This window comes from Dysidea avara, chromosome 2 (assembly GCF_963678975.1).
Source record: "Dysidea avara chromosome 2, odDysAvar1.4, whole genome shotgun sequence".
NCBI classification, from domain to species: Eukaryota; Metazoa; Porifera; class Demospongiae; order Dictyoceratida; family Dysideidae; genus Dysidea; species Dysidea avara.
The window spans coordinates 32,469,009-32,491,035 of NC_089273.1; the positions used below are offsets into that span (position 1 = coordinate 32,469,009).

At 37.7% G+C, this 22,027-nt stretch overlaps 1 protein-coding gene across 1 annotated transcript in view; it reads right to left on the minus strand.

Moving 5' to 3' along the window:
- Positions 1-5,860: 5,860 nt before the first annotated feature.
- LOC136248010 (sushi domain-containing protein 2-like) overlaps positions 5,861-22,027 on the minus strand; it is a 130,100-nt gene continuing 113,933 nt past the window's right edge. Inside the window, exons 9-11 of the mRNA XM_066039826.1 lie at positions 21,873-21,971; positions 6,722-6,847; positions 5,861-5,877 (exon numbers count right to left, since the gene is read on the minus strand). Of these exons, the coding sequence (XP_065895898.1) occupies positions 5,861-5,877; positions 6,722-6,847; positions 21,873-21,971 (242 nt within the window). The remainder of the gene's footprint in view (positions 5,878-6,721; positions 6,848-21,872; positions 21,972-22,027) is intronic.

Here is a 22,027-nt window from a genome sequence, read left to right on the forward strand (position 1 = left end):
GGGTGATTAAATTCAAATTTCAAACTAGCTATTCTTGAATGATGGCATAGTTTTTTTGCATACTTCTTTATGGCTACATACATTGATCAACTATACTTACTATTCACAGCCCAGTTCAATATCTGGTGACCACAGTTGTGCTCAGTGTCATTCTTTATAAATTCTTAAGCCACGCCCTTAGAGTAAGATTATGTGGGGGTAAGTAAATTCAAAATTCAAACTAGCCATCTCTTGAAAACACATGTAACAAAACTGTTAGAACAATTTAAAGACACATTTCCCTACATTCCAAGTGAGTATTGTGGAAAACAACAATATGGGTTTTGTATTTGGCCTCTAGGTTGACTTGAGGACAACTGAAATTTCATTTGGAGCCGAAATTGTAGGGTGATGATGTATGGCAAAATCAATGATGTGAATCTTGAGGTGATTGAGAGAATATGGAAGCAATAGCAGGGCAATCAATGTTCGGAATGCACAAAGGAACATAAGGCATACATCTGCGGTTGCGTCTAACTACATGCAATAAAAAAAATGAAACCTCCCCTTGACGTTGGCAATTTTGATATCAAAACAGTTGAAATGGATTTGCTTTACTATCTGTGTGGTGGTTACTAGTGACACGATGATGAGTTAACTCTAGAGTTTTAGAGATGCAGTGTAAATGACGAGTGATTTACAGGCAGGCTGAATTTGACAACTTTCATTCCTGTAAAATCCTCATGTTTAGTGGTCGCATCATTTATTGTCTGCAGTGTGCGTTTCTGCTATACTGGCTGTGTGACTCACTACTGTGAGTCTTGATGGTAAAAGTATTAATGTATTCTAGGTAGCAACAGCCAGGACACTGATGTCTCCAAATCAAGATCTCTGTGATATATAAATTTGTTTTAACTGTTCTTTCATGCATTAATGCATGCTACTAGATACAAAACAAAGTTTACTTCATTGCAGTAACTACCATTTGCTTGACCACTTGTGAGGCAAAAGTGTACTTATCACTTAAAGGTCAAAGTTCACTTACCACTCACCAGTACAGAGTGTGCACTGGGAAATTTCAATAATTCCCTAACCTGCATCAATGCCACTAGCTACAGTTGCCTTCACTCAAGCATTTAATAAGCAACAGTTGCTGTCCTGGATTGAGTGGTAGCAAGAGTTCACAATAATGTATTGCCCTTTATAAACACACTGTGTTTTAATGTTACATCATACTAGCATCATATCCGAATATTTCAGTAAACTGCAACACAAGGCTTCGCTGTGAAAGAACCGTTGATAGGTGTTGATAGGCTTAATATACCAAAGAAAAGACCTACAATTGCTTAAAGTGTTTAGTATTACCAACCACACTTGTTCATAGAGCGGGTTATTTAACCACCATCATTGTTTCCTTCATAACCTTCTTGCAAAATTGAACAGAGCCCACTGGTGGTTGGATTGGAGTTGCATCATTTCTGCCAGCTGTGTTATCAGCAGTGCTTGTGGATGAACTTGTGGATCATGATGTCTTATGAGAAACTGCATGTTTCGTAATGGTGGTTGGCTCTAGATCTCGATTACATTGAATCATCTGTGTCTCCTTCACTGACTGGGTCATTGGTAGTATTCTTCATGTTCTTGCTGGTCTGAAGTGTTCTCCCAGGCCTCGAATTTGTGCTGGGAGCTAGTGCCGTTGTTGCTGTGGTCTTCAATAACTGTGTAACCTGTTTTTCTATCTTTTCTGATGGCGTCTGTGCTAAAACTGTCTTCACTGTCTGTCCTTCATCAAACATAGGCGAGAGAATGGCAGCATCTTCACATCTTTTCTAACGCACTAAAAAAATTGTGTCTGTGTAACCCGCACGTTGTGCATAGTTTAATGCAATATTGTGTGCTTATAATCCTTTGAGCAAGTTAACACGTTTTGGTGATGATCATTATTGTGTAATATTATAACGCAGAGTGTTTTGAAGGGAAAATTAAGTATTGGATACTCTTCCTTCCTTTATATTGTTATAAACACTTGGTGGTAGCAAGAGTTCGTAATGATATTATAAACACTAGGTGGTAGCTCTGTAATATTTTCTGTCAGTTCAATAATTGAAAGTTGACCAGTTAGCTACATTTATCCCTCACTTAATTTGGTAGCTAGTACAGTGTAACATGATACATTGTTAATTATAACAAAAAAAAAAACGGAACTGCAGCCTGATAGCTTGAAATCTCCAAATAGCACACCAGTTCACTCAAAAAGATGCACACTTCAACTGGTGATCAGAATGCCAACAGCTATTCCAGCACTTCAAGGATGTTTTAAATTAATTCACCAGTGCTTACTTACCTAGATTGCTTGAAAAGTTTCACTCTAGAAAATGATGTATCAATTAGGAGACTTGTTGCAGAACTGTCTCAAGCACAAAAGGACAATCAGTTACGCCCAATTGCGTATGCTAGCAGGTCATTGTCAGCAGTTGAGAAGAAAGATGTCATCACAGAACTGGAAACCTTAGCAGTTATTTTGGCCATTAACCGTACCTGTACAGTCACAATGTTACAGTCTACATTGATCACTCCACTGTAAAAGCAAGTGCAAAACATGCCCATTGGTGGAGCAAAATATATATGCAAGTGGGGTCTAGTCTGTGCAAATTGTATATCGTCCTTGAAAAGAGAGTTCAGTGCAGACGCATTGTCACATAATCTTCAAGGTGAACTACTCTCGTCCTCCTTAAATTATGATGTACAAGTGGCAATGGTAGACAACACCACCCTTCTTATGGTAGACTCGGAAATCTCTCAGTTGCTTCAACAAGAAGGTTATGGTAGCCAAACAGTTGCAGGCACAGATCTTGGCACGGCACAGCAAGAGGATCCAGAACTTCATAAAATCATCCAATTTTTATGCAGTGACATTTTACCAGATGATCACATTAAGGTGAAGAATATTGCTGCATAAGCGTAATCATTTGCCATAATCAATGGAGTGTTACAGCTTATTGACCAGAGAAACAATCATTGTCATGGGTGTGTTGTTCCTAAACAGTTAAGAAGTTATCTGATTGAAGAGAACCACAGTGGCCCCATGGCTGGACACTTTTCTGGTAAGAAATTCTATAAGTCCTTGGTGAGACATTGGTGGTGATAAGGTATGTACATCGATGGAAAAAAGCGTCGTGCTTCCTGTCTAAAATGTGCGATAGACAATGGAAGTAGACATATTAACAGACGTTCTCTTTTCCTTATCCCAGTTCAGCATCTGTTTCAAATCGTGGGAGTACATGTCATGCATCTGCCTGTTACTGATTCAGGGAACCACCGTAAGGTAGTCCTTCCAAGAGTTTTGACTAAATGGCCTTTAGTATATCCTGTGCCAGGTCAGAAGGCAGCTAGACTTGTCAAGTTGCTGACAAAGGAGATCATTCCACTTTTCAGTGTGCTAGAAACACTACTATCAGATTGTGGCACCAGCCTTATGTCCACCTTAATGCTTGACATTTGCAAGAAGTTGGGAATTAATAAATTAAATACAACAACCTACCATTCCGAAAGTGATGGGATGGTAGAACATCTCAACCGGACTTTAATGAGCTCTACAGAAACATGCTTCCATCTTATGGATCTCAATGGGGTTAATACTTGAGTGGCATACTGTTTGCTAACAGAAATGTTCCACATGACTCCACAGGTGAAACGCCTCCATACCCTTTGTTTGGCTACTGATAGTGCTTTATTGAAGCCTTCTTCTCTACAACCAGGAAATGTTCAGGACTGCAGAGAAGAGCAGTCTCTTTCACTTAGCTCGTGAAAAGAAATTTCAGCAAAAGCAATACAGAAAGCCCAGCAAGATTACAAGACCTCATATGAGAAGCCTATTACTTATATTGTCAGTGACTGGGTAATAATAAAATTTCTGGCTGAGGAAATAGGGTGACTACACAATCTGTCCTGGTCATTATTGAGTTACTGAAGTTAATGGATCAGATGTGAGTGTTTCAAAGGTATACTATCCACGAGATAGAGGAATTCAAATGCACTAAATTTCCTATGAGCTTCTTTTGGTACAGTGGGAACAGAAGAGGACCAGGCAACCCCCTAAATCAGTTGAACAATTTCTACAATTATTTGCCATGTCTACCAGACAATTCATTCAAGAAAATTAGTTGAAAATAGGTATATAGGTAGATTAATGATCATAGAAAGGTTTACCAGTGATTTACAAGATATCAAGTTTCACTTATGTCAACTGCGTGTAACAAGTTCGTGATCATGATACTCTAATACAGTAGTCACCCTAATAGAGCAGTCAGCTGCACAGCTACTTAAATGTACCCTTGGAACATTCAGAAATACTGCAAGTTATTTTATAGACAGCTCAGCTATATAACAAGTCATCGTGTTAAAAGTTCAGCTACAAATAAGTCACTCTGTAGAAAGTTTTGCCACATCCAAAACACCCTGTAGAAAGTTCAGCAAGAAGCAAGTCACCCTGTAGAGAGTTCAGCTACAAACAAGTCACCCTGTGGAAAGTTCATCTAGAAGTAAATCACCATGTAAAGAATTCAAATGCAAGCAATTCATTCACCCTGTAGAGACTTCATGTACAAGCAAGTCTTTCTGAAAAAAATCAGTTACAAGCACATCACCCTACAGAGAGTTCAGCTACAAACAAGACCCCCTGTAGAGAGTTCAGTTACAAAGAAGTCACCCTGGAGAAAGTTTAGATAGAAGTAAGCCACCCACTAGAGAATTCAGTTACAAACAAGTCACCCTGGAGAAAGCTTAGCTACAAGCAGGTCACTCTGGGAAAAGTTCAGCTACAAACAAGTCACTCTGTAGAGAATTCTGCTACAATCAACATTTTCAGCTTATTCCTTTCATGCTAGACATGACAACACTTGATTTTTTAATAATATTGACAAATCTTGATCACTCCATCATCACATATTATTCAAAGCAAAAAAGTGCACATCATTTAGTTTAGCTAACTTGAATCTTTTCAAACCTCGGCTTCGATGATAATTAATCTACAGTAACTATGAACCAACTTTGAGCTCATTCCTTCCTGAAGGTGCAACAACAAATCGACATTTTTAATGCCAATAATTGGTAATAAATTTGTGAATGTTTATTGGATTTGCATCGAATTTGCCTTGGATGCCCTTTAAGTATGCCAAATTTCAGCACAATCAGAGAAAACATTTGTGAAAATAACAACTATTGTCATGCTAGCAGAAAGATTATGAAGGAAAAATGTAGATAAAACACAAAACTTTGATTGCTTGTATTTTGGGAATGGCTGGGATGATTTGTTATGTGGTCTCCTACTAGTTGGGCAACTCCACAGTAATTTTGTCTTATTCGGATTACAGAGCTACTTATGCATGAAAATTGCTATGTTGCTCTTTCTGTCAATACTTGCTGTGTGGTGTGTTAAATTCTTTACACACAATACCATGTGTCTTGGTAGAAATATACGTAGGTATTGCTGAAACAGCATTATTGTGATGCTATAATGGTAACCTGAACATAAATGTACCTTTTTGGGCACAATTTACAATCACGGATACACTGAAAACAAGACACACTTGGGACAAAATTTTAGAACCACACTTTCAATTTCTGCTTAACCTGAGGTAAAACAGATTAATATTGGTTGATTTTACCAGTGGTCCATTACTGTTCAAATGATATTGGGACAGAATACAGACAGAACAAAGAAAGTTAATATGGTGCAAAGATTGGTACAGTGTATGAATTTTGCTGTGAGCATTTTATCGTTAATTCATGGCAATGACTTGCTCAAGGGGGAGTGGTAGTTGAAGTAAGTACATTTGGGGTTCAAGTAGACAAGTTTTCTAATGGTTAGGTCTAGGCCAGATCAAATGGTTCTGTAGGCTATAAGAACCACATACGTTTCACATTAGTATAACCAGGAGCACATCGAATCCTATGGACAAGGGAACATGTAACTTCATAAACAGCAAAATCCAAGCATGACTGCCATGTACTATAAAAAGTAACTTTGTAAAATTCCTTATTAGGATATTATAATATGGAGACACATACTCAAGTACATCACTTTACCGGCACAATTGAAATGAAGCTATAGAAACCAAGTCGAATGGCATGATGGAAGCATAGTAGCATAGGCATAACAAGATAGTGTTTCATTATTCACAGGTGATGTGAAATTACTCATGTCTACTAATACAAGTTTATTCTCCGATTTGACAGCTTTCTCTTTGAAGCTAGCTTGGCTGTGTCATGCTATACAATGAAATGGTGGTCCATTCTGCACATCCCTGTTGTGTGTAAGGATGATGTAACCAATGATATACATAGTAACACTGGACGCCATGTTCGAATTTCACCTTGTAGTATTGGTATTGTATGAAGTTACATACTCCCTTGTCCATAGGATTTAATGCGCTCCTGGTTTTAATTTTGCCAGCCACTCCATGCCAATAACATTGTACTCCATTGTCAAGTGATGTGTGGGCTTTAAAGCACCTAAAATTTCTTTCTAGAGTGAGGATTTGGTAAACCTTAGTTAAAATATAATTATTAACTAACCAAATAGCGTAGCCACCTTGTGTAGGTATACTTGCTTATGTGCCTGAAATGTAGGTTTCCAAAATCAGGTAATGTAGTTGCCATGTAAATCATGTCTATGTGGTTGTATTTATATGCTATATACCATATCCAATGCATATGCACACACTACTATTATGCTTCTCACCAGCATGTAGTCCTGTTTCACAAAGTGATCCTGTGTGGCTGGATGGACAATTGCAAATATAAGACACTCCTTGCTTGATACATCTTCCTCCATTCTTACATCGATTAACATCACATTCACTGTACACTAGAATGTTATATGAAATATTTGAAAGTATAAGCTGGAACTTACAGTATTTATACATGCTCATGAACCATACAGTAGTTAGTATGCAAATAAAAAATCAGTAAAGTACGTATGTGGGCATGCATTGGTGTGTGTAGTCTTGCACAGCCAGACCTTGTTGTTCACACTGCACTTATTGATAAAAGACTGTAATAATATAAGTGCCTGCTCTAAAGGAGCAGTCTGATTATGTAAAACTAATTAATGCATACGGACTAATGTGATTATAAATTAGTGGCAATAGTGTTTTGGGACCTACCCTTCATCACATACATTAACGATATACAAGTTAGTTTACTTAGTTTAAAACTTTTCACTAATGATACCAAAATATATAGTTGTATCATCGCCTCCCCTATTGATATAGATCAACTACAGCAGTGACTAAACCCTTTGTTAGAGTGGCATGGTACCTGGTTATTGTTTCTAAACTTCGTCAAGATGACAAAATATGCATGTAGTAATCACTTTTGCTTACATGTGATAATGAAGCATTGCAACTTTGTACCATTCCAAAGGAGAATAACTTGGGTGTCACAAGTGATGAAAACTTGCATTTAAGCCATGTGTCAGCCAAATAATACATAAAGGCAACAATGCACTAGGAACCATTAAATGAACCTTAACTCTGGGAATCCTGATGTACAATTGCATTATATAACACTAGTGAGACCAATATTTGTAGACTACACATCTACGATATGGAGCCCACATCAAATAGGCATAATAGGTACCTGAAAACATTTAACATATTGCAAGCATATACTTGTCCAGTACTATAAATTTTTGCTTGTCAAACTAGAGATTGAAAAAATTCAGTATACTCTAAGTAACTCTAATAGTATAATGACTGTTCTATTAGAGTATATCGATCTTTTCTGTACATGCTTTTTGACAAGCAAGAATTTATAGTTTGTGTTTCAACCACTTATTTTTTTGTCCATAAAGTGGAAATTTATTAGTAGAAAATTGGAACTGATGCATAAATGTGACTAAGCCTGCGAAAACAGGGCATGTGGGCACAAACTAGACCCTGTCACATAACAAGTCATATCTCAGCACAAGAATAAACTCTTTGCATTCTGTAACTTGCACATTGATGCCAGTTATGTGTTTGAGTAGGGCTGAAAAATTTGTGGCCATAGCTTAATGGAGTGAAAAGTTATGAGTGACGAAAGTGTAAAAGAAAAGGCAAATTTTGTGTGCCCACATGCCCTATTTTTGCAGACCTGGTCACAAATATTGAGCATAATAGGTAAATTTTTAAGCAGTGTAGCATACATAATTGCATAATCAGTGGGTCACTAAAAACTGATACCCTTCAAAATTGAAAGAATGCAAAACTACCTTAAAGCTGAAATCGAATGAACATAGTTATGACAAATAGAATTTTAAATTAATGAGCAACAATACATGTGACCAGATTTTACAAAACCGGTAGAAATCGCACATCAGGCAAAATTAAACTAACACCTCCAGTGGATAGCTACACTTTTGTACTAGTAGTTTTGATACTCAAACTACTCAAGGCAGGTTTCAACAAATGTCATTTCTGGGTAGTGTGTAGAACTTGAGTGGCGGTTTTATACCTTGTGAAGGACCTGGCTTGGCAAGAACCGGTGGTTTACTGGTGGACAGCCTGATAATGTTGGCCAGAAGTTTTTCTGTGGATTTTACTACATGTCAGCCACTAAGGAGCCAACACAGACCTGTAATCTCGTCTCTGGACTCCAATCATGATCTACCTCAATTTTGAAGTCTAACCCTTGCCCACTTTGCCACCCCCACCCTCCACCCCTTTGTGAGCACCTGTGATACTACTTTGCTTGTCCAACTGCTCAGATTTTCTATCTTATTTGGTGTGAACTCTACAAGCAACTACAAGTACTGGAAGTGGCCTGAACGGTAATAGATTGATGCATCTTTTGTGTAAATTTCATACACGCGCTTTCTATCCTTGGAGAGCTATGCTGGCTTGAATTCTTTAAAACTGTTTATTATGAAACTTCTAATGTGCGATTTGGATTGTTTTTCCAAAATTCAGTCACATATTTTACAATGAATACTGTCAGTCTTGGGAGTAACGCATTACAAAAGTAATGCGTTATGTAATATTATTACTTTTGTGGTAACTAAGTAACATAACGAAATACGTTATAAAAACAGGTAATATAACTTAAGGTACTTTACTTACAAATGTAACACGTTACCTAAGTAATATAGTTACTGTAATGAATCTAATATTATGTACTATTATTACTACAAGTAACGAAGTTACTAATCTCTTTAGTCATCCACTGAGTAACGCCTAGCCACAACGAAGTAATGAAGCCTACTGAATGAAGCTTATTCACCAGCTTCTTACTTGTAACCGAGACTTGCACATTGTCCAACAACGCAATGATGCCACGTGATAAGGTGGTAGTTTCACATGTGACAGCTTAAGGCTGTGGATATGCACACAAAGTAACATAATATGTAATATTATTACAGTTACTTTATTTTATGGGTAATATGTAACTGTAAACTAAATAGTTCAGTTGTAAGTAATATGTAATATGTAACTAGTTACTTTTAAAAATTAACTTGCCCAGCACTTAATACTGTACTAGCCACAAAACTACAGTAGATCAAATGGATTAAAGACTTATAGCAAGACATCAGTAATAATATTTATTTTCACAGAGAATATTATTAAGTAGCTGGAACTCTTTACTCTGCAAAATTCTTCTTATGAACTGTATTAAGCTTTAACGCTAATTTACTAAATCCTGTCCCACTGGGGATTTAGGAGAGGGCTACTGAAAGCCTGTCATTACAGTGAGTTGGAACATGATACTACAGTAAGAACTCTGAAGAACACAGAAAAAAAATGCCTGACCCAGTGATGACTTGATTCCCAGTAACATGATATCTAGGCACAAAGGAAGTCACAGCAACCAGGAACTGAAGTTACTTATATATTGCTTTATATATTGTTAACATGCTACCTTCATGACACATCACGACACGTTACAGCATGCCCTACACAAACCACCCTTCCACCGCACCGAGCTCTAAACACATTACTTCACATGATAACTACATAGAAACATCACTTCACATACATGTACACACATACGTACATACAACTCTTTGGGGAGGTAGGGCAACTGAGGTAAGGCGCATTTGCTTGAAGGAGAATCGTGTGTTATCACTGTCCCAGTTGTGCCACGCTTAATGCTACCATTGATGATGTAACTTACAAGACATCAATAATGCCCAACATTACATACACCCAACAGTGCTTACGCCCAACAGTACTTACGCCCAACAGTACTTATGCCCAATTGTAACTTCACCCAATAGTGCCTACACCCAACAGTACTCACGGCCCACAGTACCTATACCCAACATTACATTACAACACTCTAGCATTACCAACATTCAGTGACAGCCCACATTACAAACATCTAGTCGCAACAAACATTACAAACATTAAGTCGCAGCAAACATTACAACATTTAGTCGCAACAAACATTACGAACATTCAGTCGCAACAAACATTACAAACATTCAGTCGCAACAAACGTTACGCACATCGCAACAAATAACCACATGTAATCGCAACACATAACCACATTTAGTCGCAACAAATATCGCACATATAATCGCAACACATAAGCACATATAATCGCAACACATAAGCACATTTAGCCACAACAAACATACACACATTTAGTCGCAACAAACGTAACCAGTTTGAACATAGCATTTATTGTTAAGTCGCATTAGTGATAACACACGCATCTTTGAACTGAATTACTTTTAACTAAGTTCAGCAATTTGCACCCAATTTCCCCCAAAATAGTTGTTAACAGTGATATAAAACATAACACATGATGATGTATATTTTTGCAGAACTTGTGTCTATTTGTCATACTTGAATTAATGTTCCAGTATTATTAACGTACACATACCATATCAAAGCTCACAATGAATACAATATCATGAGTGACAAAATCCAATAATTCCATTGACTGTAACTCTGATTTACCATACCACTCATTACCGTTACATTATGACTATGTAATACTGCCACATGTGATGGTAATTAACCCTTAATGACATCAGCATCTATGAATGATGTAATGTATATAGTAGTAGTAGTATAATCAATCTGTATCTGTATATTATTATCACAGTGGTCGTGTTGAAACCATAAATGGTGTCTACCACTACTGGGACGAGCCATCAAGTTGTGCTGCTGCTGCCCCCCTTTGAATAGCTTCTTATGTACTGACCGTAAGATTTGATGACAAATATTATTCTACTTACCATGGCTATGGGATGTGCACAACCATAAATCTGAGACATGTTTTATGTGAATACAATGTATCCTCTGGTGATATTCTATGTACCCATATATTTTCAATGAAACTACATGACTAGCTTCAGCGGCCGTATCACTATGCACACAAACCCAAGTAATGCAGGGTAATGTGAACCTACACATGAATATGCATGATGGTAACAAGTGCTACAAATTAAATATGATCATATGCATAACTCTAGTACATTTGTTAATGTATCCTGGTGACATGTTGGGATAATGCACAGAATGAAGAGTTTGAGTTGAATTTTAATATCAGGGATATTCGTGAAGTGTTCAAATGTAATAAGGATTATTAGTGATTATCAGGGTTCCAAGCTTGTTAACTATGAAGCATGCATCATCTACTGCATAGTAATTAAGAACACATGCAGAGGGATCTATAAAATTGTTACTGCTGAAGTAAACAGGTGCATACAGGTGAGGGCACTGAAAGGTTCTAGTTTGAGTGCGTTCTGAGCAAGAGGGTCGCCCAAAACAGATGGGTTCACAAACGCAGATTGTAAGTTGTGTGCTGTGTCCATGGAGTGTGGGGCTGTGTAACCAAAGTTACACCCTTGTCAAATGTCTGATAAGAACAGCTGTACAAAAGCCTTGTCACGGTGATTGCATAGTTCACATAAGAGTGAGTGGTACTGTAGTAGTGGGGTGCATGCATCCCACTTACGCATGCTGGGTAGGGGAATCCCCACGAATAAGGTGGGGCAAGTCCGCTTTGTAACTGGGTGAGCACCTTTGCATTGTTACAAATTCTCTAGTTAGACCTCCAACTTCTCTAGTTAGACCTCTAATTGCTGAGAAACTAAAACCGGGCACCAAATGCACAGATGACACAATTAGACAATTGTGGCAGATACAACTCAGTTCCACTACTATAAAGGAATGTGGAATTTAATTATGATATGCACTTATGCAACCAGATGACAGATGGTGCTAAAAGTTGATTTCTGATCCTGACCCACCACTCCAGGAAGCTAGCCTGTTAACATTTGTTTGTTGCTGAGGCAACAAACTACCTTTAATCCCATCCAAAAAAAACCTATAGCTGTAAAAAAATGTGCATCCAAGTAAAGCAGAGTTAACTGCGACAAAAAGTAATGATATCATAATGCGGCCATGTGCGAGGTGTGCAAGTTGTAAAATTAATATTAACTAATCGGATAATACAATGCTATTGTTAAAGTGTTAATGAGAACTATGTGATGCTGCTAGTTTTTAAGTGTGTGAGCATCTTCATAAATGCCACACAAATTTAATTCTCAATAAAGCAATGTGTATAGATTCTGCGATAGCAATAAATAATTTGAGTTTGGCCACCTTTCCTTTGTTCGTCATTGCCATATACAGGAAAGGAGGCCAAACTCAAACTATTTATTGCTATCAGAGAATCTATACACATTGCTTTATTGAGAATTAAATTTGTGTGGCATTTATGAAGATGCTCACACACTTAAAAACTAGCAGTATCACATAGTTCTCATTAACACTTTAACAATAACATTGTATTATCTGATTGGCTAATATTAATTTTACAACTTGCACACCTTGCACATGGTCTCATTATGATATCATTACTTTTTGTCGCAGTTAACTCTGCTTTACTTGGACGCACCCTTTTTTTACATTTATAAGCTGTTGGATTTCAATACTTTTTGTTAGAATAAGCAATGCACTGTTGATAACAGTAAGTGAGTTTCCATGGTTTTGACAGAAACCCCAGATTACAGTGATAGAATATTAAAATATAACTGTAATTTTAGTGGCCAGGGCTGCCCACATGGGGGGGGGGGGGGGGGGGGGTAACAGGGGTATTTCTCCCGGTCCCAGCCTGAAAGGGGCCCCTTGAATACCTGTTTAAAGAAAGATCAGTATACTCTAATAGAGCAGTCAGGATCTAGATACTCTAATAGAGCAGTCGCAGTATTCTTTAGAGGAGCAGTGTATCAAGTTAGATATGATTGTTGATGGGAAGCTATTGTCATTGTCAGCATGTAATGACCATTTTTTTTGGTCTTCTACTTACAGTTAGGCTAAAGTTGTGATTCATTCAGAGTGGAACCTATCCTTGCCCCTGGGCCCCTCTTTAACTCTTTGTCCTGGGCCCCCTAATTTCTCTGAGCGGCTCTGTTAGTGGCATGCAACTGCAGTCAACTAAAACCCATTTTAACTAGTAAACCCTTAGTAACACTTTGCCTTTCATCTTGTACTGCAATAAAACAATCAAGATACTCTATCATAGCAGTCACAAAACAGCTGTAACACAGCAATCAATATTTAGCATAGTTACAACTTCTGCCTAGCATTGGATTGTATAGTTTAAATTACTAGCTACTTACAGACTTTACAATATAAAATATAGCACTTGTAGAAATGTGACTGTCCTATGAGAGTATCTTGATTTACTTCAAGCATTGACTAATTCAAGTGAAGTAGCCATGCCCCTGCCCATATCAATAAGAGATCTAGTGAAATAAAATGAGAATAGTAAAGAAAAGGCAAGTATGTACAGAGACAATAGAGGGGCATGTAATTATGTCCTGTTGTAAATAAGCGCCTTTAAAATTTATATTACTACTAAATAAGCGCACCAGAATTGGCTTGAGAGGCTGTTGTCTCATTGCTTGTCTTTTCGTGTTGAACGGATTTAGTCACAATTGGTGAGTTTAACTATACATGTATTGTGACTGGGCCTGCGAAAATAGGGCATGTGGGCACAAACTACACCCCGTCATTCTACAGGTCATATCTCAGTACTGCGACAGAATAATTGAATTCTGTAACTTGTATTATAAAGCCAATTAAATACGTATGAAGAGCTGTAAATTACATTGCTATAGCACAATGGTACAAAAAATAATGAATCATTGAAGTTTGAAAAAGTAGGCAAAAATCATGTGCCCACATGCCCTATTTTCGCAGGCCCGGTCACTATTTGTGTTGTAAAACCTAAGTGTAAAAAAATTATCAGCATGTATAATGGTAAAACATCTATTTGTCACAGTATAGTCTCTCACAATTATTAGACATTGGACTAGGGTAAAAAATTTACTGCTATATTTAGAGGTTGTAGTGTTTGTATATCTTAGTATCATAATAAATAATCCTCCATGATCACTAATCACTAATAGTACAGTGAAAACTGGTCATTATTCAGGCCAAAGGGACAAAATTTTCTGGCTTAGCTTATTAAAGAGGTGGCTGCATTTTGCGGCCTCAAAAAAAGGTAAGAAGCATGCTGTTATAACTGGCTATAGAGATGGATTTAGTGTGTGACAGCGTATGAGACAGTGAGTGCTGGCAGCAAGGGGGTAGCTAATCTGTTATAGCACCAAAGGCACTGCTTCAGACGTAGGCAATTGGCTGTGAGCCCTAAGTGTAAAAAGTTTCACTATTGGTCCTTATAAGCTCCTGGTGAAGAAAGTGATGAAGTCATTATCCATAGGATATATATTTTTCAGAGTATCCATTTCAGTTCTACAATATAGTAGCCAAGCATAAGATGAACATAACACAACATTCCAGTGGTTTAGTGGTACTGCCTGAGTTAAACTGTGGTGAGATTTGAGACTACCAGAAGCCCTGGAATACCTTCAACACATGAAATACCAAATATCTAATGCCTGGCTTTCATCCACAGTGGACCTGTCTTGGTGGCCACTTGTACAGAAGGGAAACAGCTGCCACACAGTCTTGCGAGCAAAACAGCTAGTCGCCACACCCCTTATTATCAATTTGCAATATCTTGAGAAAAATTGTGTGTGTGAGTAAAGTGCGATGTTGTGCATCGGCAGTGCCGTGTATATGGTTGCTGCCTAGCAGTGACACATCATGAGTATTGAAGTCACAATGCGTTACTGTATCATCCATCTAAATATAATCACTGAATGTGTCATTTTGTGTAGAGAGCAATCTTCCACAAGAAGTGACCTGCAGGTTTCAGTGTATCAAGACACACGGTAGTGTTTCGTGCGGCCCAAGAAGCCGGCGCGCCACACCGTGAGTATATTAACAGGAAGAAAGTAAACGCGATTTTCACACCTTGTAGCTCCGTGATTCCTTATCTGATTGAAACCAAAGTTGCTACAGAAGTGCCGACTAGGTAGGGGAGTCCACATTCCAAATTTGAAGAAAATCGCTTTCAGCCATTTCCGAGATACGAGTGGCCACACTTTGGGTTTTTTTCTTCGTTTTTTTTCTTCTTCTTTTCGCGCACTTTGCAAAATCCGCCATAAAACACGAATTCGTGCTCCAATCAGGCTGAAATTTGGGCCATTTAAAGGGCTGGCGAATCTGAGCACCAAGTTTAGTAGGAATCCGATGAACATTCACGGAGTTATGACCGATTATTTGCGTAAAATAAGGTCGAAGGTCTGTCACGCCCACAGGGTAAATCTCTTGAAGGAATGAGCTGAAAATTGCTCTGTAGATGGAGTAACTATCGAAGGAGTACCTTTTTGTGGTTTGAAAGGAATCCAGTTAAAGCTATGAAGATATGACACAAAACCCAACCTGTGTCACAATTACGCGATCGATTTTTATGAATAAAAAAAACTATTAGTTTTCACGCCTACCAGGCAAACCGCTCAGAGCAATTAGCTGAAAATTGGTGTGTAGCTGGAATAATTATCACAGAAAGTGCTTGCAGTAGTACAGAAGAATCGGAGTACAAACCACTGAGTTATGATTCCAAAGCCAACTACGTGTAGCATATGGGAGATCGAGATACTCTAATAGAACAGTCACCCTATTAGAGCATTCAGCTACGTTCATAACTTACTCGATTATAGAATTATATTACATTGCAAGCTATTCTGTATGGATTTCAGCTACAAAAAGTTAATCTTATAGACAATTCAACTACAAGCAAGTCACCCTGTAGAGAGTTCAGCTACAATAAGTCACTCTGTAGAGAATTCAGCTACAAACAAGTCACTGCGTACAGGGTTCCGCTACAAAAAAAGTTATCCAGTAGAGAGTTCATCTAGATCAGCTACAAACAAGTTACTTTATACAATGTTCAGCTACAAGTAAGTCACTCTGTAGAGAGTTTAGCTACAAACAAGTCACTCTGTAGTTAGGGACCCGCCGATTATGCTGGCATAATTATGAGCATAATAGGTGTCTGAAAGTATTGAGCATAATGCTAGCATAATAGGTAGAATATTTGTGTAATTATATGAATTCTTGCTTATCAAAATAGCTATCACAGAAAGATCGATATACTCTAATAGAACAGTCAGTAACTCCAATAGAAAAATCATATAGCTGACTGTTCTATTAGAGTATATCGATCTTTTCTGTGATATGCACTTTGACAAGTAAGTTTGTGCTGCAGCCACTTATTATTTATCCATAAATTGGAAATTATTAGCAGAGCATGAGAACTGAGGCATAAATAATTGGGCATAATTTGAGCATAATGGGTAAGTATTGAGCATAAATTTAAGCATAATAGGTAAATTTTTGAGCAGTGCAGCATAGCATAATAGGTAAAATTATGAGCATAATTGGCGGGTCCCTATCTGTAGTACAAAAAAGTCACCATGTAGCTGGAGAGTTCAGCAATCAATCAAAAAGCCACTCTGTAAAGAGTTCAGCTATACAAACATGTTATAACTCTATAGAGAAAGTTATAACTCTATAGAGAGATCAGCTAGAAACAAGTCATCCAGTAGAGAGATCAGCTACAAGACATCACCTTATAGACAAGTCAGTTACAAAGAAACTACCATGTAGAGATTTCAGCTGCAAACAAATCACCCTATAGAGAGTTCCAGTCATCCTGTAGAGAGATCAGCTAGAAGGATCACCTTTTAGAGAGTTTAACTACAAACAAATCACCCTGTAGATAGTTCAGCTATGAACAGATCACCCTGTAGAGAGATCAGCTAAAAGAAATCACTTTGCAGAGAGTTCAGCTACAAAAAAAACCATCCAGTAGAGAGTTCAGCTACAAACAAATCACCCTTTAGAGAGTTCAGGTACAACCACATCATCCTGCATAGAGTTTAGCTACAAAGAAACCATCATGAGCTGCAAACAAATCATTCTGTAGAGCATTCAGCTACAAAAAAATTGCCCTGTAGAGAGATCAGCTATAGAAGAAGTCACCTTGTAGAGTTCAGCTATAAAAAACCACCCTGTAGAGAGATCAGCTACAAAGAAACCATCCTGCAGAGAGTTCAGCTACAAACAAGTTACCCAATAGAGAGATCAGCTATAAACAAATCATCTTGTAGAGAGTTCAGCTACAAACAAATCACCATGTAGAGAGTGTAGCTATTAAAAGATCACTGTGTAGATAGTTCAGCTATAAGAAGTCAACTTGCAGAGAGTTCAGCTGCAAACAAACCACCCTGTAGAGAATTCAGCTACAAATAAATCGCTCTGTAGAAAGACCAGCTAGAAGAAGTTACCTTGTAGAGAGTTCAGCTACAAAGAAACCATCATGTAGAGAGTTCAGCTTCAAACAGGTCACCCTGTAGAAAGATCAGCTAGAAGAAGTTACCTTGTAGAGAATTCAACTACAAAGAAACCATCAAGTTGAAAGTTCAGCTACAAACAAGTCACCCTGTAGGGAGATCAGCTGCAAACAAGTCACCCTGTAGAGATATCAGCTGCAAACAAGTCACCCTGTAGAGATATCAGCTGGATACAAGTTACTTTATAGGGCTCAGCTGCTACAAACAAATCACCCTGTAGAAATATGTGTTGGAAACAAAATCATCTTTCATTGTTAAATATTTTTAATCAGACAAAAAACTGTTAACAATATTTCTTCCTTTGTTCCAATATTCCTGCAGAAAAGAAAAAAAAAGCAAGTTAGAAGGAAGCACCAAAGCCAGTTAATGGCTGGCTTTGCGGCTTGCAATACAAAAAGAAGTGATATCTAAACCAAAACAGCCAAGCTGTAAAAAAAAAAAGAGTGAGGCCCCCAAAAAGGCCAGGATGAAAAAAGATGTGAAATCCAAGGTGGCAGTCAAGAAATGGCTGTGATGGTAGTAGGTTAATGGTAAAAATTTTAATTACGACAATTCAGGTGAATTTGTATTGCCTCCTCCACTAGGATTCGGCACCAAATTTACCTGAATTGTCGTAATTAAAATTTTTGCCATTAACCTACCATCTCAGCCATTTCTTGGCCGCGACATTGGATTTCACATCTTTTTTCATCCTGACCTTTTTGGGGGCCGTACTCTTTTTTTTACAGCTTGGCTGTTTTGGTTTAGATATTGTTAACCATTAATATTGTTCACCGTTGTGAACTACATGTACAGTGAAACCTCATTTAGCGGCCACCTCTTTAATAAGACCACCTCATTATATTGGCCACCTCTAGTAGGTCCCAAATATAGCTAAGCAGTGCTTTATGATCTCATTAATAAGGCCACCTTGTTATTCAGGCCAAATTTTTTGGTCCCACAGCTGGCCATATTAATGAGGTTTCATTGTATTTATGTGAATTTTTATTTTTCGTAACTTTTCTTTAGGTTTACTGATGGGCACTATGAAGCATTGTTGACTGATCCGTGCATAATGTGGTGACTTGAAACACTAAAACAGTATAATTATAGCATGTCTTGTATATACATGTCATGTGTTGTAATGTGTCCATATATCTACACATCTTAGAATAAAATATAATTGTATTCTCTCAGTTCCATTGTGCCACTGGGTCATAAGTGGGTTGAGTATGGATCATCCAGGACATTTGAGTCACATTTTGTCCTGGCCAAGTGGATCTCATCCACTGACAGAATATACAGGATCAGATCATGTGTATAGATTATGGTGGAACTTGTTTATTGCCACCTTCACTCAATAAGCAGGTAATAGTGTATAAATCAATTGGAATTGGCTTTTCAAGAGAGGTTGTCTTTCTATACTGGTGGCCATTAAGACAGGTTGTACTGATAGAGTGTACATACTAGAGATGCAACAATATCCTCTACTTAGTGTCGTTTGATAGTGATGCAATGGAGACTATGTATTGTTGCATTTAATTACTATACTATTATATTGCAACTCTAGCACGTATTTATAACAGGAATGTTTGTTAACTGTTTAGACATACTGGAGCAACTCCCACTCATCTGTATTCTACAAATGGAGTCATACCAACTTGTTGTCATCGTACTTACTCATTACTCCCATTGTGTTTGGATAAATATACATGCCGTCATGTGAGGCTTGCTACCATGGCGGGCCACTGGAAAACATTTTCATAGCAGTCATTATTGTACAATTCTTACATTGTTGTTGTGAAAAGTGTTTGGTATTCATGTGTCCTCTGTATGTTGTAATTACATGTGTAATTTTGTGTGGGTGTGCTATAAAATGCAATAATGCATGGTGACAATTGTAAATGGGAGTGTATAAACAGTGGAATGGAATACTGGAATAGTGGAATACTGGAATGGAATTTTTTAAAGTTCAATATCTTTTTTACATCCAAATAAGTACAACTCCTCCCCTTATGTATGTAAATAAATAGGATTACTCTTGAAGTCAGCTTATTTAGCATAATTCACCTCACCATAGACAAAGTTTACCAATATAGCAGTGTAAAGTCAGTTATGAAGATGCACAATAGCAGTTTATTGGGAATACCAAGAAGACTCCTGACTTGACCCTTGTTCCCAAATGATAAAAAGTTAGCTGATTACATGAATGCATTGTAAAAGTACATTCACTGCACAATGAAGTATTCATTTATTATCGACTTTATCAGTTAGGCACTGGAGGGCGAACACAGAAGGCAGAGCCTGTACGAGGTGTTTACCACTAACCTAGGAACCTAAGCGAAAATCATTAGGAAAAGTGAAATGCGACTATCTTGTAAGCATTTACAATGAGCCTTTTCCACAGTTATGTCAGAAAACAAATTTAAGCCAAAGTTCATTGTGGCAGTGCCATGTTGCACACTGAACTGAACCACAGTTAGTTTCACACAAGTAATAAAGTATTGAGTCAGAAGTCATACAAGTGTTGTTGTGAGGAAAAGTATGCTGACTTCAAGGGGAATCCTATTATTTGCTTACATAAGGGGAGGAGTTGTACTTAATTGGATGTAAAAAATGATATTGAACTTTAAAAAATTCCATTCCACCATTCCAGTATTCCACCATTCCAGTAGTCCATTCCACTGTTTATACACTCACATTGTAAATTATTAGGTGATTTTGCACACTTCCTTTTAGGTTAGCTACATGTGCTAATTACTCACAGCTTGTGTCAACAACTGGTAACCGCAGTTGTACTCTGTGTCATTCTTTAAGCTGCGCCCTTAGAGGACAAAATACGTGGGGGCTACTAAATTCAAATTTCAAAACGAACGATGGTATGCAGCACCATAGATGATATCTATGGACTATAATCTATGGCAGCACACTTCTTTGTGGCTATATGCACTGATTAACTACATAGAGTGCCAGTTCATCAATAACCAGTGACCGCAGTTGTGCTCCGTGTCATTCTTTAAATTCCGAGTAAAATTCTTACAGAAAGCAAATTATGTGGGGGCAACTAAATTCAAATTTCAAACTAACCATTCTCGAAAACATATGTTTCAATCTAAACAAAACTTTTAGAACAGTTTAAAGACACATTTTCCTACATGTCAAGTGAGTATTGCGGAAAACAACAATCTGGGTTTTGTATGTGGCCTCTAGGTCGGCTGAGAATGACTGAAACTTCGTTTGGTGCTGAAATTACGACTGTAGGGTAATCATGCATGGTGAAACCAATGATGTGAATTTTGAGGCGATTGAGTGAATACTGAAGTGATAGCAGGGCAATCAATGTTTGGAATGCACAAAGGAACGCAAGGCATACGCCTGCAGTTACATCTAACCGCATGTGATAAAACAATGAAACTTCCCTTTTGATGTCGGCAATCTCTATCACGAAACAATCGGCATGGATTTGCTCCACTGCTTTTGTGGTAGTTACTAGTGACACAATGAGTTCAACTCTAGAGTTTCAGAGGGATAGCATAAGTGACGGGTGAGTTATAGGAAGGCCAAATTTGACAACGTTCTTCCCTGTAAAATCCTCACGTGTAGTGGTCGTGTCATTTATTGTCTGTGGCGTGTGTTTCTGCTTTACTGGCCGCGCGACTCACTACTGTGAGTCTTGATGAATCACTTGGATTTTGTAAGACTTTGTGTTCTTTTTGATCAACTACAACAAATAATAATAATAATAATAATAAAAATACAGAGGCTGTGTCATGCTAAGCCTGAATTATTCCTGTTGTTGTTGGTACTCTTGGAGCTGTAAGTCCTAAGTTTGGTGACTGGCTAGAAATACTACATTTGTTTTAGAGAAAAATGATTTTTTGTAAACTGTTGGGTTGTTGCATTGAACACTAAGCATTCATCTACAGCATGTAATCCATAATAATAGCTCACATTTACACACTAGTACGCTACCCTAGCAAAGCAATAGTAAGTCACATTAGATGGAGTGGTTCAAATTACAGGAAAGTTTGCATATACTGTATGCAGTATAATAATATGAGAGCACAAAATCAGGATAATATCAATCACTGATAAAACAATCCATGAATACACTGAATTAATGCTAGGAGATTCACAATTCTGGAATGCTTACCCAGTTCTGAGCACCGGTCTCCTTCATATCCCAGGGGACAGCTACAAGTATCATTAACAACGCAAGCTCCTCCATTTGCACATGGTGGGTTGCAGACAACTATGAAAGACACAAAAATTGAACATGACCAGTGTATGTATAAATTTTCAAACTCT